The sequence below is a fragment of the Adiantum capillus-veneris genome, chromosome 21, assembly GCF_014529385.1.
Source record: "Adiantum capillus-veneris isolate H3 chromosome 21, ASM1452938v2, whole genome shotgun sequence".
In the NCBI taxonomy this organism is placed as follows: Eukaryota; Viridiplantae; Streptophyta; class Polypodiopsida; order Polypodiales; family Pteridaceae; genus Adiantum; species Adiantum capillus-veneris.
The window spans coordinates 141,366,382-141,392,089 of record NC_140951.1 but is presented as its reverse complement, the minus strand read 5'-3'; the positions used below and the strand labels follow the sequence as shown (position 1 = coordinate 141,392,089).

General features: G+C 40.7%; 1 protein-coding gene across 1 annotated transcript; it reads left to right on the top strand.

Annotated features, from left to right (window-relative positions):
* Positions 1–720: 720 nt before the first annotated feature.
* Positions 721–1,008, top strand: LOC147431843 (uncharacterized). The gene has a single exon (XM_086493195.1). It carries the CDS (start codon positions 721–723, stop codon positions 1,006–1,008), a length of 288 nt encoding a protein of 95 aa, XP_086349321.1.
* Positions 1,009–25,708: the final 24,700 nt, after the last annotated feature.

Genomic DNA, 25,708 nt, shown 5'->3' with positions numbered 1-25,708 from the left:
CTCTCTCTCACACACACACACGCACACGCACACGCACACGCACACGCACACGCACACGCACACGCACACGCACACGCACACGCACACACACACACACACACACACACACACACACACACACACACACACACACACACACACACACAAGTACAATCCAATGAGATCTCAAAGATCTATGTAAAAGGGGGGACCTTGACCACAAGTTACCTAGTTAAGTTAGTAAAGAAGGATATTTTTGAAATGGGCAATTAGTAAACTGTCAGGTAGTGATCAGGATGCATTTAGGGAACTGATGGACTAATCAGAGTTCTGATTGATGTTTGAAACTTTAAAAGGCATGTTTTAAGGGATGCGACTTTTGGCTTGTAACTACCCTCATTTTTGGACGCCTTGTTGGGGCGAAATGTTGTTATGTAACACGGGAATGATGATGAAGATGAAGCAGGATGTTGGTTAATGCCCTGAATGTTTCCTGTGTGTTACCTGTAATTCTGTTTACATTCTGAATGAGTCTGAAAGCGTTTTGAACATTGTTATGGAGGTTATCTTCATGTTTCATGGATGTTGTGGGTGAAGAATGTACTTGCAATGCTTTTAGATAACCCCTATAACACTTGGCGATCCTGCAAAACCTTGCATTGAAGCATTGTACCCAAATAGTGTTTCTGCAAGAAGCGCCAGTTAAACCTTGTTCGTGGTGCGCAAATGGGACGCTGAGGCATGTCAGAGAGCGAACAGGGCGACTTGCTGCATCAGTTTCTAAATTGGCGGACGTCAGAGGAGGAACAGGAGGAGTACAACAATGTCTTCCTGCAGGAATATTACAGGAAACTACCGATAGAATTGCAGCAGGTTATTCGTTTGAAAGTTCAGCGTTATCTTGAGTTTCTGGTACCTTTTGGAGGCTGCAGAATGCCATTACGCTGGAGTTATTTAGACCCACAGTTGGTGAAAGAATATCATGAGATTCGGGAGAAGATTGTTATCAGGCGATTGAAAAAGTGTTAAGAAGCAATTGATGGATGACTAGTAAAGAAAGCAGTCCAACGCCCCCAGAATATTCGTATTGGACATGTTCGCGAAGACAAAATACTCAGGTCAGGGAAGCCGCTGAAGAAGAAGACACAGGTGAAGATCAGGAGGAAGAGGAAATACCCACCCCTGACAGCCTGGTTAGTACACCTTCAAGAGGCACCGAGGACCTTGATGAAATTCCAGAGGAGGTCTCTGATTTAGCACCTTTACATAGATTTGTTGGGGCATTGGCTTTAAGTCAAGTACTACGACCGAGAAGGCAATTATTCCCCGAAGGAGGAACTTTGTTACCATTTGATCCGTTGCGACGAATTAATCAACTACAAGTACCAATACAGATCCCAATGGCTCAACCACCACAACACCCAAGAATTGGGGCGGCTAAATTCAGCGGAAAATCCAAGTAGGATGCTGACAGCCATGTTGGACAGTTTGAGCAGAGATGGAGAGCAAGTGGGTATGAGGTACTTCACAATGATGATACCAAAAAAGAGCATTTTGCTGCTACCCTTGAAGGGAAGGCCATGACGTGGTTTATGCAATATGGAATCAATGCATTTGCCAATTATGCAAATCTACAGAACAGGTTCCTGACACGATTCAGAACCGAGAAGACACCTAAAGATGTCCTGATTAAGATCAGAAAGATGAAGCAGAAAAATTATTAGTAGAAGACTATGCTCAGAAATTTAGAAATCTAAACAATCGACTTCTTCCTGCTTAGAGACCATCTTGGGAACAGATGGGTGATTATTTCTGTCGTGGGCTGAATTCTGAACTAAGGAGTTTGGTGGCAGGACGAGGAGTAATTGCAACGACAGCTGACTTTAATGAGTTGGTAGAAGCAGCTACTCGAGCAGAGCGGAGATACGGAAGTCTAGATAAGAAAAAGAAGACATCCAAGAAGGATGATTCAGATTCAGACAGTGATCAGGAAGAGGATGAGACTGATGACTCCTCTGATGATGATGAGTCAGAATCAGAACAGGATTCTGATGATGAGGACAATGATTGGTCAGAGCCAAAGAAGAAAAAGAAGAAGAGTAAGAAAAAGAAGAAGAAGGACTCCAAGAAGGAGAAAGATAAAGCAAAGAAAAGAAAAGGAAAGGACAAAGTTGATGCTGAACAAGATGAAATTGATCGACGGATTTCTGCCCAATTGAAAACTATGGGTTTGACAAAGTTGGGGATGCCAGAAAGGCCTTATTGTACAATTTGTCAGATATTTGGACATTCGGATGATAGGTGTTGGTATAACCCTAATTTTAGAGGACGGATACCTGAGCATCTGAAGCAAAAAATGCAAGCACCGGCAGTGAATGAATTGGGCACAGGTGGCAATCAACCAAGGCCGGTTAATTTTAGGAACTGGAATAATAGAGGACAAAACCAAAGATTTAGAAACCAAGGCGGTTGGATGAATCAGGGAAATCAGGCAACTGATGCAAATTCCCCATGTACTTATTGTGGAGTTTCAGGGCACAGACAGGGTCCTGATTGCTCTTTGTGGTGCAAACATCGTACTGAAAGAGGTATTCCAATTATTCGATACCCCAATAAAGCGGAGCCTTCACAACAACCTCCTGGGCAGCTAAATGCAATGATTTTGGAGGAAATGGATGTGGGGACATCAAAGAAATGGATGAATGAAGCAATACCTGAACGAAGTTCTGATAGCAATCTGCAAGCAAAAATTCCACGGGAAGGTCAGGTATATGATGTTCATCATTTTCAATGTGACTGTACAAAGTGTGTGAATGCAAATAATACAGACCAAAAGGATAAAGCACCTGAGTCAATGGTGGTGACAAGATCGGGAGTAAAAGGAGAGACAACAAAGCAGAGTGAGAAAGGAAAGGAAAAATACCCTATTAATTGGGGAGAACAGGATCAAGTAAGAAAAGGAGTGATGAAATAAATTAACAGGGTACAAAAAAAACAAGGCGGTCCCAAAGTCCAGAAGCAAGTGGACACGGTTCAGAAAACAGATGTGATTGGACAACATTCAGGTTTCTGTCAAGCTCCTGAACAAAGCCAATCTGTACCTGCAAAGGCGACGATTACTTTGACAGATGAATTCTTTGAAACTTTAATGGATGCTCCAAATCAACTGAGTTTGAGGCAAATATTAAGCTTGGTTCCCAATTTTGCCCATCAGTTTATGCAAAGGCTAGCTCAAGATTATGGATTCTCTGTGGAGCAGAAGAAAGCTTGCGAAGAAGAAATTTTGAGTCAAGAGGCTGAAGTTATCTCTAATGAACCTGCTGACGTGGATTATAAAGTGCCAGTGATTGGTGTGACTATGGAGCAATGTTTTATGTCTGGAGTACTTGTTGATGGAGGATCAGGAGTAAATGTGCTACCTGAAGCTACTTGCAAGCAACTTGGAATTGTGAAATGGGACCCGACTCCTTTTCAAGTCAAGATGGCAGATCAGCGAAGAGTTCAACCATTAGGAATTGTTCGAAATAAACGAATTGAGATAGGAGGTCTTCAATTCCCTGTTAATTTTGTGGTGCTTAGGTTGGAGGCATCGACTCAAAGCTATCCTATGATTCTAGGACGACCTTGGCTAAGGGCGGCCAAAGTGAAGCAACATTGGGGAGCTGATAGTATTGTGTTAAAGCAAGGAAAGAAGAAAGTTCGAATGAAGATGGTTGCTAGTGAAGTTTTACCACCTAATTGCAGACCGTTACATGCAGAGAGTATTAATATGGCAACTGAAGTGGAGGAAGATGAAGAGCAGGAGTTTTTGAGGATTAATGCATCAGTTATTCCAATCTTTGAGGTGGATGTGCAGCATATTGCAGAGTAGTATGTCAGGGATCCATAGGTTAAAATCAGAAAGAAATCAGATAGCAGCCAGAAGGTGGATACTGCCCTGAAGCTGGAAGAGGAGAAAAAACATGCAGAAATGAAAGTTGAAAAGGATTTTGAGCATTATTTGTCCCAAAGTTCAAGGGTAAAGAAAGATGATTTGGAAGACATGAATCTTGGTACAGAAATGGATCCAAAAATAGTCAGAGTGAATGTGAATTTGGATCAGGAGTTCCACAGTCAACTGCAAGTTTTATTGGCGGAATACAAGGATGTTTTTGCATGGCATTACAGTGATCTGAAGGGAGTTGATCCAGCATTTTGTGAGCATAAAATCAATCTCAAGGCTGATGCAGTACCCATTATTCAGCAGCGGTATCATTTGAATCCGACTTATGCGAAACAAGTGAAGGAAGAGATAGATAATCTACTTGCTGTGGGATTCATATATCCAGTTGACAAAGTGACATGGTTATCTCCTATTGTGGTTGTCCCGAAAAAGAATGGCAAGATTAGAGTTTCTGTAGATTGGAGAAAATTGAATGCTGCAACAATTACAGATCCTTTTCCATTACCTTACTGCGATACAATGTTGGATTCAGTGGCTGGACGTGAGATGTATAGTTTTTTGGATGGCTTCAGTGGCTACAATCAGATCCGTATGGCGCCTGAAGACAAGGAGAAGACAACATTTATTACTGAATGGGGAGTTTTTGCTTATACTGCGATGGGGTTTGGTTTGAATAATGCTCCACCTAGCTTTCAGAAGTGGGTCCAGGCTGTATTTGCACCCTTCCTGACAACTTTTATGAAGGTATTTCTGGATGATTTCAGTGTTTTTGGCAAAAAAGAGGATCATTTGAAGCATTTGAGGCTTTGTTTGGAGAAATGTAGAGAAGCTCGTCTTTCTCTTAACCCTGAGAAATGTGCATTTGCTGTTGGTTCTGGAATTCTTTTGGGACACATTGTTTCAAAAGAAGGGATAGCAATTGATCCCAGGAAGGTGGAAGTTATCCTGAAGGCAACAGTTCCTAAAAATTTGAAGCAGTTAATGAGATTCTTGGGGCAAGTCAAGTGGCACAACTGATTTCTCAGGTATTTGGCTTATGTGTGTGTTCCTCTTACACAATTAACAAGGAAGGATGCAGTATTCAGTTGGGGTCCTGATCAACAGAGAGCTTTTGAATTGTTGAAGAAGATGTTAGTGGTTGCTCCAATTTTGATATCTCCTGATTGGGCGAAGCCTTTTCATATTTTTGTGGATGCAAGTCATATTGCTATTGGAGCAATATTGATGCAGGAATCCAAAAAAGGTTGGTTTAGACCCGTGTATTATGCTAGCAGGGTGCTGTCAGATGCGGAATGGAATTATGCAGTTACAGAAAGAGAAGGCTTGGGCATGGTCTATGCTCTCAAGAATTTTCGCCATTATTTTCTTGCAAACAAAGTTATGTTTCATGTGGATCATCAAGCTTGATTTACTTGGTGAAGAAACTGCAGTTGTCGGGCAGACTTGCGAGATGGATTCTTTTACTTCAAGAATTTGATTATAGTGTGGTGCATACACCGGGAAAAGAACATGCCATTGCTGATTATCTGAGCAGAATTGAAAATGGAGAGTTGCCGACTGAAATTGATGAGTTTCCAGATGCAGGACTGTTTCAGGTGACTGTTGGCTTCCTGACAGTGGACTGGTATGATAATATGCTGCAGTTTTTAACTGAAGGGTTATTTCCAGAAGAGATGAGTTTTGAAAGAAGGCAGAAACTTGTGTTAAGAAGCAGACCATTCACAGTTATTGCAGGAGTGTTGTATAAACAAGGGATTGATCAGATACTTCGGAGATGTGTACAGAATCATGAAACAGCTGCAGTTATTGCAGAAGCTCATTTGGGGAATGCTGGAGGACATTTTTCTTCAGAATTGACTGCTAGAAAAGTTTTGCAAGCTGGATTGTGGTGGCCGACTGTCTTCAGGGATTGTTATCATTATTGCGGGCAATGTTTGGTGTGCCAAAGAGATGGAAGACCTTTGGGGGCTGATCTGATGCCATTGCAACTAGTGTTGGCTTTGGAACCATTTCAAAAATGGGTTTAGATTTTATGGGACCCATTAATCCTCTTGCTAAGTTCACACAAAACAAATATATTTTGGTTGCTACAGATTATGCGACAAAGTGGGTGGAAGTTGTTGCTCTGAAGGATAATACAGCGGTGAGTGTGGCAAAGTTTTTGTACAAGAATATTATGACCAGGTTTGGATGCCCGATTGAATTGGTTTTTGATCAGGGAAAGCATTTTATCAACAAAGTAATCAAACAGTTGACTGAATTGCACCTCATTATCCATAAGAAGTCTATTGTCTACTATCCTCAAGCAAACGGAGAAGCGGAGAGTACCAACAAAACCCTCATCAAGATTTTGAAGAAGATTGTTGAGGAGAACAGGACGGATTGGGATACTAAATTGGATTCTGCATTATGGGCCTATCGTACTGCTTTTAAAGTGACAACAGGTCAGACACCTTTCAGGTTGGTGTACGGATTGGAGGCTATTGTCCCAGTGGAGTTTGTTGTGCAAAGTTTGAGAATAACTATTGACCATAAGTTGTCAGATGAAGAGTCTTTGCCAAATAGATTGGAGGCACTTTTGAAGTTGGATGAAGATAGACTTTTAAGTGCTTACATGGCGGAGGCTGTGCAAAGACGTTGTCAAGCGTGGATGCAGAGGAACATTAAATACAAAACTTTCACAGAAAAGGATTGGGTGATGGTGTATAATAGCAAATTGGGTCTTCGACCAGGCAAACTTAAATTGAGATATGTTGGGCCCTATCAGATTGCACATGTGATTGGGCGGTCGATTTATATTTTGCAGGATGCAAACGGAGCTCTGATCCCCAAACCTTTTAATGGATTCAAACTCAAACCATTTCAAGGAAATCCACCAAGCGATGGTCAATTGAGTCAAATTGGGATTTTTTCAATAGATTGCCGACCTTCTATCATGATTAATACAAATGGGGGTGATTTGATTACTTCGACGTGTGAGAAAACTTTACACCCAACATCATTAACTTGTGCTTTGCGAGGAGAGGTGAAGGAAAGAAGTGCAGCATTTTCACCATAGGCAACCAAAACACAGTCTTTCATTCGAAGTCGAGCTTTCTTTAACGCTACCAGAATGCAGACACGTACCAGCAACCGGTCTCGTAAGTCTACAAGTTCCACTGGTGCGGATGTTCGCGCTGATGAGGATGTGGAGGTTCTTATGCAGTCACCGATTAGTAGACAGCAAGGAGAACGCGTTACCATCGAGCATCAGTTCATTGATTTTAAGGTGGACATTCCGCATTCGAAGGGCTTTCATGCACAATGGATGCAATCAATCAATTTGCTGGAGTATGCAAGGTTGCCTTGGCGTAGGTGGAGGCACACGATAGAAGTTGGAATGCATGTAAGCAATCTTGTGGAGAACAATGGATTGGTTGGCTATGGAGTGTATTTATCTGTGGAGTTAGTGTCCAAAGTGTTTGGTTTGCAGCAAGGGGAAGAAAATCACGTTGACAGGGCATCGGAGCAGGTTATGGATAAAGAATTTGGCAAGTGTGAGGGCACAAGAGGATACTACTTGATTAAAAATGTGGCTAACCCGGATAGAGCTTTGCAAATCAAATGGTTTCTGGAGAGATTTTTGCTGCTGGTCAAGTTGGAATATGTATCTAGGGAGAACTATGCGATTATATCTGTGGCAGAGCAGGGCAAAAATTTTGGTTGGGCAAATATGTTGTATGACAGGTTACATTCGGAGGTTTTTTGCAAAGATAAGAGGAAGACTCAGAGGTCCACGAAGATTGGTCCATTAATCACAGCTATTTTCAGTCATGTCAGAAATAATGCAGTGCTAAGGAGTTTGTCAGAGGGGGATGTACAGTCAGATCATCTTCAGGGGGCTATTGCCAGTGTTCACGCTACTGTCAGACACCCAGCAGGAAGTTCTGAAACAAGAAATAAGAAAAGGGAGGACATTAAGGAGGATGATGCACAAGACAGGATCAAACAAATTTATGATGACTTACTGGCTGCAGGTTATTCACATGAAGTTTGCAAGGATACAGTAAATTTAAAGAAGCCTGACCCAACAGATTTGCCACCATTAGGCTCCAAATCAGTGAAAAAGGTACTTAGGATCAGAAAGAGAAAAGTTGCAGAAATGGCTTCAGAAGGAGACCAGGAACCAGTTGGACAACAGTCAGAGGGGTTTCAGACTCTTGAGAGTAATTTTGAGGACATTCCTTATGCAAGATGCTTGGAATCTGTGAATCTGATTGGAGATTATGTTGGACAGTAAAAAATTAACTCTAATCTTTTGATTAGTGATAATCAAAAGTTGAAGCAAGAAGTTGCATATTTGAAGTTTGAGATGAAAAATAAAACAGTGTCTGATCAGGAGGTAAATGCAATCAAGGCAAAGTTGAGATCCACAGAGTCTAACTTGGAGTGTGCTCTCAAGCAAGTGAACTTCTACAGTGAACACGTTCATAGAAGGGAGAGCAGTGCAAGGATATATAAAGAATGGATGATGGAATGGGACAGTATATTCCATCAACAACTTGAAGTGTTTTCCACTGTGAATGTGACATTGGAAGCAGAAAATAAAGTTTTACAGAGTTTCAGCATGCAAAGAGGTGGAAAAGAAGATTAAGGAGTGTGCAGAGGATGAGCTGGAAATTGAAGGTTGTTTTATGTCAGGGACAGATGTTGACACCATGAAGATGGAGCTGCAGAAGCATTTGGAACCTATATGGGCTGAAATGAAGGAAAAACTGTTGGAGGTGTCTTCTAAGCCCTATAAAGATTTTGTTGAAGAGGAAAACAAAGAGGAGTATATGCTACTACAGACTCAGTATACTGATTTGCAAGAAAAATATAATCTGTTGTTGAAGAAACAGTTGGAAGCTGATCAGAGCACTGAAGATTTCAAAGTGCAAGAGGATAAGGAGGAGCCCTGTGAGGAGATGGAGACAACCCCTGACAATAAAAATTTTAATGTTTTGTTTGCAGGGATTGAGCAGACCTGTGCAGAGGAGCTGAAGAGTGCTGAAGATGTTGCCGAGGAAAGTGTTCAGAGCCCTGAAGAGGAGACTGAGCCTGACAGTCTAGTCAAGCAGTATTTTCAACCAACAAAACTTAACTTTGAGGATCAGGTATCTGAGGAGGGAGTAAATGAAATTTGAAAGTTGCAGATTATAGTGAAGGAATTTGAGATGACTACCTAGGAGTTCTTAGCAAACATTGCTAAGAAAAGTGGATGAAGATGCAGTGCAAAGAGTCAAGGGAACTGTGGGTTCAGGTCCTCAAAAAGTAACTTTTTGATGCCACCGGGTGTGCCAGGTTTAAAAGGGGGGACCTTGACCACAAGTTACCTAGTTAAGTTAGTAAAGAATGATATTTATGTAATGGGCAATCAGTAAACTGTCAAGTAGTGATCAGGATGCATTCAGGGAACTGATGGACTAATCAGAGTTCTGATTGATGCTTGAAACTTTAAAAGGCATGTTTTAAGGGATGCGACTTTTGGCTTGTAACTACCCTCATTTTTGGACGCCTTGTTGGGGTGAAATGTTGTTCTGTAACACGGGAATGATGATGAAGATGAAGCACGATGTTGGTTAATGCCCTGAATGTTTCCTGTGTGTTACCTGTAATTTTGTTTACATTCTGAATGAGTCTGAAAGCGTTTTGAACATTGTTATGGAGGTTATCTTCATGTTTCATGGATGTTGTGGGTGAAGAATGTAATTGCAATGCTTTTAGATAACCCCTATAACAATCTATTCGATGGTGTCAAGTTCAAGACCTTAGAGAGAGAGAGAGAGAGAGAGAGAGAGAGAGAGAGAGAGAGAGAGAGAGAGAGAGAGAGAGAGAGAGAGAGAGAGAGAGAGATAAACGAGAGAGACCAATCATAGCCATCTATACTTTTCTTTAAAGAGATTGAGAAAAAGGAGATCACTTGCCTTGTGCAGGCATGAACTTGGGGTTGTTTTTTCAATTGGAGCGACAATTTGTTAGATGCTATGCCACAATGACAAGTCGTATGTATTGCACACACAAGCTCTAGACAAGTTGCTATCCATCCAACACACACACACACACACATGTGTGTGTGTGTGTGTGTGTGTGTGTGTGTGTGTGAGAGAGAGAGAGAGAGAGAGAGAGAGAGAGAGAGAGAGAGAGGTTGGGGGAGGCACAAGGGGAGCATAGAAATATAAAATGTCAGTTATTGTAATGTAAAATAGAAAAAGGCCTCAAGATGTTTGCAAAAAATCATGTGTGTGTGTGTACACTCTACCCCTGCATAGTAACAAAATCATACTAGTGGCCAACCATTGCACCATGATTTTGTGATTGGTGTTGCCTCAACTGGAAAATCTATGTAGACCAATGAGACGTGCTACCTTAGTCAGCAAATCTTCACTAATGCTTCCTAAATCGATGGGTATGCATTTAGTATTGTTTAAAATAGTGAATTTGCAGTTTGTTGGTGTGTTGCCTAAATTGGTGAATCTGTACTCATACTACCTAAATCGGTAGATGTGCATGTACAATTGGTGTTGCCTTCATTGATGAATCTACACCAAGATGAGCATTTACACACCGCTTAAATCGAAAAATCTCTATGCACATGACCAATGGACTAGACAAGGCATCAAAATTACAAAACATTTACCTGATACCAAATTGGAGTAGGTTGGAATGTTGAAGTGTGTACCAAATGTTGACCATCATCTCAAAATCAACCGAGCTCATGTACCAGTGGAGATTCCAATCAATGTAAGTACAATGCCATGACGTTAGAGAGAATTGAATTCACATCATATAACATATGTAAACAAGTAAAATAGCTCTATCTACTAAAAGTGTTTGGCAATATTAATATAATGAGAATTGATTTATCAAACCGATATTAAACTCGGGGATTGTCATATACAAAGTTACTATAATAGGTGATGGAAAAGTTGGAGATCTTAAGATAGGAAGGGAGGTAGAGTAAGCAGTAGGGTCGTGTATTATATATATGGTATCTGGGTCTAAATAAACATAGAGAGATCTTACTCAACAAAGATAATTGCAATGATATGTGTCAATGTTGAGTCTAATTATAAATTCACTCAAGTGAGAACAATCTCCTTTAATCTTTCTACCGTGGACACCCACTACCTTAAGTTGTATGAAAGTGGGTTTGCCAAGCTATGGAGGGTCTAATGGACGACGTGCATCAATGGTAGACGAAGTAAACTGCTATGGTGGAGCAACAAGAAATTTACCACGGGCTCGTCAAGCCTCCAATGTGGCAAAGTCGATGGGCAGCAGGCTACACTCATCAATTTTGTTTTGACATCATCATTTGACGTGGTCTTTCCACCATCAGTTAGTGACAACCTCAGCACATCAGAGTTTGTTAGCATTATTACCAAACCCTCACCACTCATACGATTTACACTTACTCACTAAAGTAATGGCCACCATCCCATTGGCATGGGAAGTTATTTGTAGGGCATGGGGCCTATAGAGGATGCCATTGTGGCCAAGCCATGACAAGGTGAAGGCGTGCAAAAAAGCAGAACAAGAGATTACCTAAAGATGCAGTTTCAAAAGATGATGACTGGTTAGATGGAATGGACATGCGCATCAAAGTACAACTCAATAATCATAGCACCAATGCAGTCAGTTATTCCACGTAAAAAAAGGCAACAAGTCAAGCATTGACAGCAAGAATAGCGACAATCAAAGGATGCAACAAGAACCCAACCCCAACATTGGGAGTAGTCAACTTGAACGTGATAGTATATGGATGTTCATGTCCTCGTCAGTTCACATGCTTACCAGATGAACACATGAATGAGACGATGATTCTTGGAATTCCTTGGATCCAGACATACAAAGTAGTACTAGCTTGGGATACAAATTAGCTAAAGCTATCACCTAAAGGCGAGCAACTCATTGTTCCAATTGCACCGAGTAAGGAGGAATGGAAAGGAAGCAATCATCATACCAAACCACGAAGTAATCAATCTTCTCCCTCCCCTCGACAAGTAAATGCTACAAGTAGCATGCAAGGAGTCAGGCAAATTTGGATACCAAAAGCACAGCTTAAGGATAAGCCGATTCAGATCTGGGTGCCTAAAACTTCACTGACAAAATAAAAGAAGGTTCCAAGGGTTAAAACACAGAGACGAGCATCTCCGAGCAAGGAACCTAACATGAAATTGGTTTGGAAGAAAAAGGAGCACTTATCTTCTCCACAAACCGTAAAACCTATCAAGCAATGGCGAGTTAAGTCTCAAAAAACTCCACCACACCATACAACACCAAGTAGACCAAGCTACCAATGGCGAGAAAAAACTCGACAATAGTCAAAAGTGCTACCAACAACTCAAGCAATCAGCGTGCTGAAGCATCCTGATGGTACAATCAAACAGATAGCACACAAGCTACAAGATTTTCTCTTTGGAAGACATCAACATCAAACCTCGACATCAGAAACCCTTGAGTTAATTACTCAAGACCCAACTCTTGCACAACATAGTGGTTTGAATTGCATTGATCTTCAAAGCATGGTAGAGCCAACCATGGCTATGCATAGACACGATTGTTCAACCCATGCACACAGTCGTCCCAGAGTACGCCATCTAGGAGGGGTGGAAGGGCACTAAGTATTAAGTAATTAAGGGCAGTGTTTGAAGAGGGAGGAAAAAGTTCGATGTTAACGTGTGATTTTTTTGCAAAGTTACCTAATAATGCCCTTATAATTCATCATCAAGGAAAAATTTATTGATAATATCTTCTCGATGAGTGTAAATAGGGTATATACTATCAGAAAATCATCAGAAAATAGACCTTTTTGGGTATTTTTAATCATTTTTATTGATAATGAGACTTAAAAATAGAGAAATCGAACAAAAAACAATAAATCTATGTTTTTTAATGGATTTTCTTAATTATTGGATTTTCACTTTACTTTTTTTTAGAGCATTTTGTTATTTTCTTTGATTTTTTCAATAAATAGGTCAAAAATCAATAATAAATAGCAAGGAAGCTTAGATGGAAAAACGGAAGACATGACGATGAAAGACAAGGCGGACAAGCACAAATTTTTTTGATGAAATTAGAAGTTGGAAGCGGGAAGCCTAAATTAGGCGGCCAAGCCTACTTTTGCAAAATTCTTGCAAAATGAGCTACAGGAATCCGATCAAGGATCACGGCCTAGTAGGACTAATGAGGGAATCTGGGGAAAATTGGTTCCGTAAGTCCGGGTATAGATATCCAAGGTAGGCTAAAACCACCTCATTTCCACTTGCGGCCTTTACAGAGAGAGCTTTCGACCTCTTTTGCGCGTCTTTTTCGGAGTCTACAGTTGCCCGTTTTCAACGCCCTCTCACACGAGACATGAGGGCTAAGTTCTTTACTCGTCAATGATCCATTTTTTACGGCCGATAGCTAGTCTAAACGCCTAGAAAAAACCCTAGAAACCGAGCAGTGTACGAAGACCTACGACCAAAAACTGACCATAGCGGCCTGCCAGCTCGATCGAATCAGATGGGATTTGAACTATAGCATGCCCTAACTTAACAGAACCTTTCTATATCATCAGTTGACCATTCAGCAGGGGTCGAGGGGGTCCCTAGTAGAAAAGCTAGGTTTTTCGCAAATGCCAGAATTTCGATTTGACTCCACAGATAGCTTGCCTACAAGGTTCATATACAATGTATATGTTGGTTTGGTGAAATCAATCAAGCAAAGCCCTTGAAAAGTAGAAAACGGATCGAAGGCTACAAAGCATCAAATTCAACATACGGGGGTCAAACTGACTCCACATGAGCCAGAATTGGATGAGTTTCTTCATGACTATGTTGCGGACAAGTCCAAAGCCGTAAAATTGACTGACCAACTCAACATGCAGTGTAGTCACAGAAAACGGTGATTTCAGAGTCGACAAAGCACAAAGTGATGCCGGCATCACCAAACTTGACCAAATTCAATTTAAGATTTGTTTTAGGTGTATAGAATGTGTCTAGGTCAAAATTTGTAAGTTTTGCAAAAATTTTGTCACTGTTGTAAAGAATCGTAATTATTTCCTTTTGCACTATTTTTGCTTGGAAATGGTCACATCACCTCACCTATCATGTGTACACACCTATTACATGCCAAAAATCAAGTATGAGCCAAAATGAGCACCTATAACTTGGAAAATTGCCAAAAAACGCAAAGAAGTCTTTGCAAGCTAATTTTTGGGTAATGGACAACATTTCTTAATCCAAATCACCTCATGCCTCACACACAGGGTTTGTACAATGCCTAGAACCAAATTGTACCAAAAAATGTTGATTTTGGTAGAAAAGTTAATAATTGCGATTATTTACTTTCTAGCCAAATTTGGGGAGTTTTGATATTTTGCCATCATACATCCAAAGTACATGATGTGTTAAGCCCACTAGCCAAGTTTGAACCAATTTGGAGCTCAAAATCTCAAATTTCCATTATATCTACTGTTTCAGAGACCTAAAGCCAAAATCTGGTACCATTTTCACCCTATGCATCCAAATGAGCCTATAATTCACTTAGAGTATGTATTTGGTATATACTTCAACCCTATGAAGCCAAGTTTGCAAAAAGTTGAAAAAAATACTCAGTTGTAAATAATCACGATTATTTACTTTCGTTGCAAAAATTTGTTTTGACTTTACAATTTTGTTCCTTGCATGTTTTTATGCATCTATGCTTGTGCAAAAATTGATTTGAAGCAAATTGGACCATAAATGTCAGCATATCAACCTAAAGGACATTTCAGAGAAAATTTTGCTAAATCTGCTAACTTTGACACTCTATTCACTGAACATGAGCCATACAAGCAGCAAAGAGGGCCAAGAAAAAGCTCAACCAGAAGAAAAAGTTACAGGAACTGCCCGCATATCAATTGGATCCAGATTCAAGCGGCCAAGGCACCTTATCTCTCCAAAGAACAGCTAGAAGAGCATCACACCACAGTATTCACCGACAGATTCAAGAGTGAAGAGGGACGTCAGGACGAGTTGCAACTCCTATCGGGAGAAGTATATGATGTCATCGCGAAGCCTGAGACCAAAGAAGCCAACTGCAGGCTGGGACTCAGAGACTTTTATGAACAGGAGCCCTGTGGTGTGGATTTCCAAAAAGCTTACGAGCTTCTATCCACGATCAAAGAAGATGGAATTGCCCAAATTTCTGATACGCAGGGAAATAAAGTCGAAGTGGTAATCACCAAATAAATAGTGGCAGAAGCACTCAGATTGCCCACAGAAGGAATGACCATGAGGACAAGGGACAGGAAAACAGCAGGTACGTTCACCAAGGAAACCGCCGCAGCCACTTTTGCAGATTTAATTCACAAACAAGTGGAAGAGCAAGCCAGGTTATGTCACCAGCATTTTGACTTCTTGGCAAAAAGGCCACCAGGTATACCACGACAAATCACGCGGTTGCCACCACTTTTACACAAGTTCTCAAGTCAACAACTAGGCAACTGGTGGACCACGCACAATATGTCTTGACCACTCTGAAGGGCACAAAGAAAGAAGGGAAGATCACTTACCTGGGTGCGCCAGAAGTCTTGACAAGGATTGCGTACCATGCCATCGGCATGGCCGACAACCTACCACACGTCCCTGACCAAAATACATGGATATTGGCAGCACAACCATCTCCTCAATCTACAAGATTAGCAAAGACAGCCTACAGATCTGATGAAGAGTTGGCTGAAAGCTCGCCGGAAAGACACAGCAACAACGAAAGCTCAGACAACGAGGAAAAGAGGGCAAGAAGAGAGGAGATGAAGAGAAAAGTTGTGGCCACCCACCAGGAAGAGCCAGTGCAAAAGCAAGCTTGTTTTGAAAGAGAAAAACATGCTTACTACTGTAGCCGACAAGCACAAGGAAAGGACCCCAAAAAATGGGTGCCTAGTGGACTTAAGGGCCCAAGGACAAAACACCACACCAGAAAAGAATCTGAACATCCAACAAAATATTTAGAAAAATGTATCAAGAAGCAAAAGCCTTGAAGTTGAAGGAATCCCAAGAAGAGGCAAGGAAAGCAAAAGAGGCAGAGGACCAAAGACAAGCCGAGGAAACGGCTAGGGAAGAGGCACAAAATGAGCAAGGTTACGAGTCTCCCCAACCCACTTCACTGTCTACGGAACAACAAGATAATCCTATGTCGAGCCCACCACCATCACCTGCAGGTAAAGAAACCGCAAAAGAGCCAACTAAAGAAGTTGAGCCTGAGAAAGAGAAAGTCACAGAAGCTGAGCCCACCAAAGAGACAGAACTTGAATCAAAGGAAGTAGAAGAATCTACACAAGAGGCTACCACTACACAAGAGAAAGAAACTGAGCCAAAAAAAGAAGTGAGTCTTGCACCTGAAGAGACCACAAAGTTTGAGCAAACACAGGAACATGGAACAAAGCCAACACCTTCTACTTCCACACAGCAAGAAACAACTGAGGCATCCACAAAGCCTCAGGAAAACAAGGCAGAAAAAGAACATCCACAGCCTCATGGGCAAGAAGAACCAGCAGCCATGACACAGCCGAGACACACACAAGAGGCTGTAGGCACATCAACCCAGCTAGCAAAACAAGAAGACTGGCAGTCTAATGATGAGGTAATCCTGCAAGTAAACGAATATGCAAGGCAAATGCAGGATATGACGGAAAGACTCCGGTCAGCAGCACTTAGCCGCAGCTCAAAGGCTAAGGAGTTAGAGATGGTGATTGACGCTCTCTAAGGAGAGTTAGAAGACAGGATGAACGTCATCACCGATCTTTAGAGGCAAGTGCAGGAAATGAAAGCCAAAGCTGAACAACATCAGCTAGCAAGAGATAGACAACAGAAGGAGATGGAAGAGTTAGGTGATCTGCTTACAAAGTCATCATATGCATGTAAAGCCAAAGATGAACAGCTGGCAGAAGTTACAAACGAACTTCTAACAACCACCCTGTCAACTCAAGAAATTCACGTGCAGTTGGATGTCGCCAACGCTTCTTTATAATACTCCGAACAAAGGATAAATGATCAGGCAATTTTCTTGCAGCAAATACGAGAGAATCCAGCCGTAGCCTCGATCAAAGGGACAGATGAAGTGTACAAAGCATTGGAGAAAAAGAACAAAGACCTTGAGCTGGAGTTAAGCTGGAGCAATCTCAGCACAAGGAGTTGTGATCCTTAGATTGACACATTGAGCACCACATCTCCAACTTTCCAACTAAGAGTGTAGTCTTGGACATTGTCATGCAGGCTATTTTCTTTGATATTTACTCAAGCTTTCTTATCCATGACAATTTCTTTTTGGCTTTAACTTGATCATTTGAATCATTGTCAGATAAAGTGGAACTAGAACTCGATTCCAACTCCTTAGATAATATGTCATTGTCACTGAAATCACGTCTTCCCTTATGACAATTTTATTTCTTAGCTTGTTGCTCCACCTTTAGTGCTCTCTAGAATTGATCATTAAAATTTCTAGTTGGCATTAGAACCTAGTGTTTCCTAAGCTTCATACTTTTGAATCCATTGAAGAGCGAGGTCTACATTTTCTTCTCTGATGGGGGTTCATGCAGTTGTCTTGTTAGTTCTTTGATCTTTTTGACATAGCTCCAAACTAAGAGTTTTTCTTTCTTGATTTTATCCGGGTCACAGTGACTTGATAGCTACCTATTCCTTATTGACTATCTCAATAACTTGCTCCCAAACTATCTGCTACTCCTTTTGTTTGGTCATAGTGGGGCTACCTATGCATTCTTGACTATCTCAATAACTTGCTCCCAAACTATCTGCTACTCCTTTTGTTGGTAATAGTGGGGCTGGATTTGATGCGGGTCCAGAGAGAAGAAGAGCTCCTAAAGAAAACAGCTGCTCTTAAAAGATTTAACCAACTCTTGAGAGACAGAAATCCGGAGATACAATAAGAGGCAGGCACTTCAGAGCAGCTGCAAATAGATGTACACTCAGTGTCATTTGTTGAACTGGAGACATGGTCCACAACAGAGCTGAGTGGTGAGGATGGTTTCCAGGTAAAACATTACAGATACAGACACATTGCCCATCATGGTCCAACTCTCAAAAGCTAAAGAAGATGCATTGAAAGAAAAGATCACAGAAGAAGTACATGAGCAGTGGAAGGCAGCGATGGATTGGGAGTTGAGAGTTCTTCATTCTATCAACGTCACTCAACTCACTCCCAATCAAATCAATGTGCAATGGCATCAGCAATCCCTGCCATACCTTCTCATAAAAGTGGAATTACTACAGGTAAAAGAGAGGCTCTACAAAGACATGCAAGAAGAAGGCGTAGATAAAGACCACCCCAAGTGGAGGCTGAGCTGGCTGAACAAAAACCCAAGGTACTTGATTTTATTCATAAGAGCACCTGCGGCCCTCCAAAGAGATCCAACCTTCTGTCCTGTACCAAGAGTAAGGACTCGGCAAGAGCATGAGGCACTAACAAAGAAGCGGCCAGCTTGGCTGAACTACCCGAGATTGCCAGCTCCAGAAAAGGGACCGGCCACAGAGGAATACATGGTGAAAACCCTAATGGGCACCATGTCTTTCTTCAAAAGTCTATCAGATCTCTCATGCGCAATGTTATATAAAATATGATGAATGTTGCTCACCTGTATTGAAGTTTTTCATGAGCCAGAGCAAGAAGGCGCCCCATGGATGTCATTCCTGGAGGGAAATAAAGGTTTGTGCTATGATCTCAGTGGCCAACCTTCCGAAGAAGTCCTCCACGGCTTCTATGCCAGATGCATGTTTTTACCTTCACACAATATGTTGGCGTTCGAGGAAGCATTCTACACGAGATTCTTCACTTGGCGAATGAAGATATTTGCACTAGTGATCAACAACCTCATCTCAAGATTTGTAGGCTACTCAGCGGTGGAGCTGAAGAACAGAGTAACCATACAGTTTCTACAAGTGCCAGATAAAGAACGAAAAATCAGATACCAAAAGGCACTGGATACGCTTAAAGACCGCCTCGCCAACCGCCAGCCCGACGATTTTTTCATCCCATAAAGCTGTGTCAAGGGACAACACAGGCGAGGAGGGGGGTAATGTTAGCAGCAAGCTAACACGGATGCCATTTTTCGGAGTTCTCTTTATAAAACACTTATTATTTTGATAAATCAAGAATATTGTAACTCCTATTTTCTCGGATAAACTCTGTAATTAATGAGCCAGGGCTACAAGCTTCCAGATTGTATCAGCCTATCATTACCCATCTATGGTAGAACTCCCAGATTATTAGTTTTGACCACCAAAAACCTTGGCTAAGGTATAAAAGCCAATTTTTGTAAGTTTTTTATAAGTTTTGGATAATGAAATACACAGCGTGAGCTGACGACACTGGTTCTCGCTAATACTACAATAAGATAGATGGTAAGGTTAGACATGTGTCCCACAGTGCTATCTAAGTCGGCGAATTTGCACTCATGCTGCCTAAATTGAAGGATTTGCGCGTATATCTAGTGTTGCCTAAATTGATAAATCTACACCAGGATGAGCATTTACACACTGCCTAAATCGGTGAATCTATGTGCAGGTGATCAATGGACTAGACAAGGCATAAAAACTACAAAACATTTACTGCTACTAAATTGAAGTAGGTTGGAATGTTGAAGTTTGTACCAAATATTGACAATCGTCCCAAATCATTTGAACTCATGCTATAGCTTAATATCAAATAATTTTAATAGAAATTCCATTTAATACAAGTTTAAGCCACAATTTGAGAGAAAATTGAAGGACATAGTGTGTTTGAAAATCATGTACCAGTCTCGGTGCCTGTGGATGCATGGAGAGAGATACAAGTAGGTGAGGGCTACTAGTAATAAACTTGTACTAAAGTATAGTTAACAATTTTCAAATGTGTTAATGTTGTACTGATAATTGATCATGAAATCAAACAATGTGCATTGTTTAAGGTAAATCAACACATGACAATCAAACTATGTTTTTTTTGAGTTGCATTTTTCTTTTTCAAGGAAAGAGAGATTAGAGAGAGGCAAAAATTGGGTGTGTGTGTGTGTGTGTGTGTGTGGTGGTTATTGGACAATATAGAACAAAAATTTGAGAGAGTTTGAGAGAGTTTGAGAGAGAGCAAGAATGGGACAACTGCAAGTTTCCTCTACTTTTGCAACGGCCTGCATGCAGTGGTTTGGAGGGTGTTTAAGGCAATGCGCTTAAGGTTAATGCATGGTGGCTGGAGTGGGCCTGAATGTCAATAATGTTGGGTTTCAAGCTCAATTTCCCGTAGGGAATTCCTCTTAGGGCATGCACTAGAACTTCAATTTAGTAGGGTATTTTTTCATAGCAAGTTTTCTATAGATATCATGTAAAGATTTTCATAATAATAACAATACAATAGTGTTATTTTATCTTTGTTGTCAATCTACTCTCCCTCTCTCTCTCTCTCTCGTTCTACTTTTTTGCACACCTTCACCTCGCCATGGCTTGGCCACGATGGCATCCTCCATAGGCCCCAAGCCCTACAACTAGTATCAGAGCCCAGGCCGTGTTGGGCATAGCTTATCAAAACGCCATCTTGGCATTGTAGGTTGGCATCATCAAGGCATTGCAGGTCCGTATTGTAAGGCTCAAGTGCTACAGCAGAGAGATAAGAAGTCATGGCAAGATAGCATCTCAAGACGTCGTTGATGTTTGTGGCACAGACTTTGTAGCTGATGAGCGGCATATCAAAACGCTCTGTGCTTTCAAGAGCATATCAAAACGCTCTTTATATTTTGGTGAGGTGGTGCTTCTTAGCAAAAGATGGAGCAGTTAGAGCATTTTGAAATGATGTCCGTAGCGGCTAGTCAAAGAAGCAAGCTAACAAGTTTTCTGGTGAGCTTGAGAAATTTTGCAAGCATTTTGAAACGTTGTGCTACTGCAAAGTTTGCAAAGCCTTTCCAAGCTTCTCAAAATGCATCTCAAAAATGTTGCCTTGGATGAGTCATATGCTACAACATATCAAAACGCCAAAACAATATTGTAGAGGGTTGTTCCTCTTTTGGTTAGCATATCCCCGTTATCCCCACCTTCTCTAGGGTTTTCTGTAGATCATTCTATAAGTATGGTATGAGTTTTAACAGTTCTCCCAAGGTAAGAGTGCATTGGATGGGTGTAGACATGATTGAATAAATGTTGTCTACTTCTAGGGTCTGTTCAGCTCTTTTTACTTGAGTGGTCTTACACACTATGGATTCATCTTTATTATCTTCCAATTAAGAAGGTAATATTTTCAAGGTCAATGGTTTCAACATTCCTGAAGCTTCAGATCCGCAATCCCCATACAAGGATTGTACATCCATGTTCATATCAGAAGTTAGGTTATCTAACCAGACTTCCTCTATAGGAGCTGACTTTAGAGTTAGGCTCCCATCATTGATCTCTCTAACTTTTTCCCATAAGTGTCCTGGCCAGTCTTCCTCTACGAATGGAATTCCGTCTAAGGTATTCTCACTGTCAGGCACTGTAAGTTCTGGTTCTTTTGTTTCAAGGTGGGATTCTGCCACCACTTCGAGTTTTTCTTTTGTTTCTCTTACCACAAGCTCTTCAAGTTTTACGATATTTTCAAGCTTGGGTTTTTGTTTTTCCAGCATTTCTTGTGTGATTCTTACCAAATTTTGATAAGCTTCCAGCTTAGCTGCTTCCATGTCTGGAGAAGGACAGTTTTTCCATTTGTTTTCTATGTTTTGGCCTGCTTTAAGTCCTGCTTGGTAGGCTTCCAAGGCGGCATTAATAGGCTCAAAAATTTTATCAACCAGAATTGATCCTCCAGATTTCACGGTTGTTTCTTTGATTTCACTTCCAATTTCTTTCAACTTTTCTTGGAATAGTCCTTTTGCTTTCTCCTCGATTTCAACCTGTTGTTTTTGTTTTCTCATCTCATATCTTTTGCTTCTATCTCTTTTGATTCTTTGAGAGAAAACTTTTGTATTTTCCAAATCATCAGGGGACTTGTGCTTCTTTTTCTTGGCTGCCGTGATTACCTTGATTGGAACAATTGGTTCACTCTCTGATGAGCTACTAGGTATCACTTGGACTACGTTTACTACTACTGGTTTCCCCTTGTTTAAAGGATTTTTAGGACAATCTTCCGGAAAGTGTCATCCCTTTTTGCAACATTGTATGCAATAGGCTTCAACTGGTTTGAGGTTTTTGTTAGGCTCTGGACATTCATTTTTCCGATGATCATCGGCACCACAATTGTGACGGTTTCTCGTTCTTGGCTTTATCATGGGTCTTACCATGGGAGGTTTGACACCTTGATTAGGCTCTGGACATTCATTTTTCCAATGATCATCGGCACCACAATTGTGACGGTTTCCCGTTCTTGGCTTAATCATGGGTTTTACCATGGGTATTATGTAGCTAATCAAGGTTTGACGCCTTGATTAGCTACATAATACATTGGTGCGATCTCTAGTGGAGCATAAGTCACGGTTTCTTCCATTGGTGGTGGATGTAAATTATACCAATCTCCTTCTATCATTACTATAGATGGACTAGGCTCTGCATAGGGTGTAACATGCGCTAAGGCTTGTTCATTTTTGACTCCTTCAGAGTGCATGTACTTTACAGGCACTGCATTATGTCCTAGACACGGAGGTTGTTGTTCCAACACAGGTTGAGGTCTTTCCATACCCATTGGTGGTCTTTGAGCTTGGGCCATATTAGACTGATATCTGTATATGGGTTGTCCTTGTGGCCTCATGGGCACGTACTGAACATTCCCATCATACTTTGGTCTGAAGTAGCACTCGTGGGTCTCATGGTTGGTCCATTTACCCTCAATTGCACACCATTTTTGTGGCCTAATTGGTTGTCCTTGTTGAGGTATCCCTTGTCCTGGTCCCCTCATAGGTGTTGTTAATCATGTCGTTCATTCTTTTGAGAATATCTTCTATGGCTGAAAGTGGTGCCGCAGTAGCCGTTCCCACTTGTGCTGTTTTAGTGGATGCTGTTTTCTCACTTTGATTATCCTTAAGGACATCTTCTTTGTTAAAAATATCACAATTGTCTCCTAATAGCATCTAACACACACTCTTCTAGGGTTGTATGATTTTCACTATAGAGTATAGCGTGAAGTTCTTTGTTAAGCAGTCCCTCTAGAAACAATGATATGAATCGTTCTTCTACAGGTATCTCTAACCCTGGACATATGGAAATGTATTGTTTCATTCGAGCTGCACAATCCCTAGCAGACTCACCATGTTTCTATTTAAACCTGTAGATTTGAGCTACCATATTATGTTTGATCCCCGTTTTGGAACAAGCAGCTACAAATCCTTGAGCTAATGTGTTCAAGTCCATGATTCGGACCTTGGTGGAATGTTTTGGAACCATGTTAATGTTTTTCCTTCTAATGTCATTCCAAATCCCTCGAATTGAGTATGTAAATCAAATATACGTTCTGCTCTTAGCACTTGCTTTAAGCTTGCTAAGTGGTCATATGGATCCCATGATCCACTGTATTTTTTGACCCATTTCTGAAAATTAGCTGGTCTGACGCGTCTGTTTGGTTCAACTCCCGGTCTCCTGGTATTTGGTTTGTTCTACCTTCTCAGGAGTCATCATAACAAAATTGTTGTTATAACAATCCCTAAACAGGTAGGTTGGTAGGTCTGCTGATCCTTTATCTTTGATCTTGAAGATATAGATGATCTTCATGGCCGTTAGTTGTCCTGGTTTGGCATGCGAAGTCCACAAAAGATCTTTTATGTTTCTATCTTCCCAACATAGACTCCGAACCTAGGATTATCCATACTAAGCCATTTCAAAGGCTTCAAATCTACTTGATGGTATCCCTCAAATTCTAAAGTTGGTGGTCCTTCTTTTGTTGACATATCTGGGATTATGGTGTTTACTTCTAACTCCCATTTGTCTACCACATCAGGGTTTTTGACTTGTACACACTGAGTTTTGTTTCTGTCCATGTACATCTTTCCTTGTTTGTTTGCCCTAACCTCTTCTTCAAACTCAATACCATGGTCATAAACCTGGGCTCCATGGCGGTTAGTTCTGCAAAAAGAGAGTATATGCTTATAGCGCATTGTCCTTCCGGTTTTCGAGTGAGTCGAATAAGAAGACATTTTATATGTTGAATCTGAAAAAGTGTCGGAGACTTCTTCAAGAATTGTCTGCAAGGAATTGCCTTGATTCTTGCTTTCTTCGGTGGATACCTCTACTGGAGGTTTCTCCGAGTATGCCTTGATTTCCTCGCACACAACCAGATCTAAGGTTCATATAGACTTATGAAGCCCTGGATAGAGTACTCACCTTTGGATTGACCCATCGTCAATTTCCACTTGATTCAATTGCAACTTTTTGTCAAGCCACTGATTCCTCGTCTGCAACCTGATTCCTGTACAAATTTGATCAAGTTAGCTATTCTTCTATAAAGACAATAGAATTTTTGTTAACTCTCGAGATTGGTCTATGTGTAGCACTTCAACTCGAGCTATGGGAGTCAACTGACTTTCAGATTCGACTTTATAAAAAATGAAAGGTTTAATCTGCAACCTGGAAACTGAGTGAACATGTACCAATTTGGATCCGATTGAACCCAAAATTGCCCGGTGGCTTTGTATTATGTTGGTCTAATACTTTACAAGTTCAAAAGTCAAAATTGATGTCTCTGTGTAGTAGTAGTAAATAATCGTGATTATTTAATTTTGCTAGTTTTTGGCACTTTTTGGATTGGTTTGACAAGTATACAACTTGTTATAGTCCCTGGACAAGTTTCATCAAGTTTGGACAAAATCTGATCAAGTTTATCAACTGTTTTGTGTCCACAGACTCTGATTTCAAGAATCTGACTTAAGGCTCACTTTGTGATTCAAATTTCACCGAAATTAATTTGTGAGGTCTACTTGATGTGCTTGACCTTGTGGTATACTCACATTTGCAACATTATCAATTTTTGAAGCAGATGTAAATAATCACGAATATTTACTCCAGCTATATTTTTGCAACCTTTGCCCCAACTTTGACACAGATCTGTTAAGCACCTCAAGTTAAGGTCACTAGCCAAGTTGCATCAAGTTTGGACAAATTTTGATCAAATGGTCATCAATTTTTTGTCTACAGACTAACTTTGCAAATTTGGTCACAATTTTCAAGCTAGTGATCCAAATCTTACCAAATTTGGTTTGTGGGCTTATTACAACATGGTAAAGCTAGTGGTATGCTGACTTGGTAGAAAAAGTTGAAAAATGGGGCATATGTAAATAATCGTGATTATTTACAAATGGTAACTTTTTGCATCTTTTTGTCAATTGCGCATGTACACATGTTTATCACATCAATATAAGCCTATGAATCAATTTCAACAAGTTTGGATAAATTTTTCTCCAATTTACACTCAAGATTCAAAAAATCAGTACAACTTTAGTTTTTACCCAATTTTTTGCCAGTTTGGTGATCCAAATCTTTTGGGCCATCACAAAAGTTTTTTGTACACATGCAATGAGTCAATGGTATGAACCTTGATCTATTTGGAGCAAAAAGTTAATAATCGCGATACTTAACTTCAGGCTTGAAATAAACACTTTTTTGCAATTTTTTCAAAGACAGTCTTTACATGAGCTATTTTAAGCCTATGAATCAAGTCAAAACTTAATTTGGCCTAAAATTTCAAGAAAAAGTAAATAATCTGAGTTTTTGTCAACTCTTGAAATTTTTACCTCGAAGTGTCCTTAATCTTACCAACTGGTTCAGACAACTTTTAAGCTTACTCTCCAGTCCGATTGAGTGGTTTCGA

Bases quoted from the DNA above. Each gene is read 5' to 3' on its own strand.
- LOC147431843 (XM_086493195.1), top strand. From the start codon at position 721: ATGTCAGAGAGCGAACAGGGCGACTTGCTGCATCAGTTTCTAAATTGG.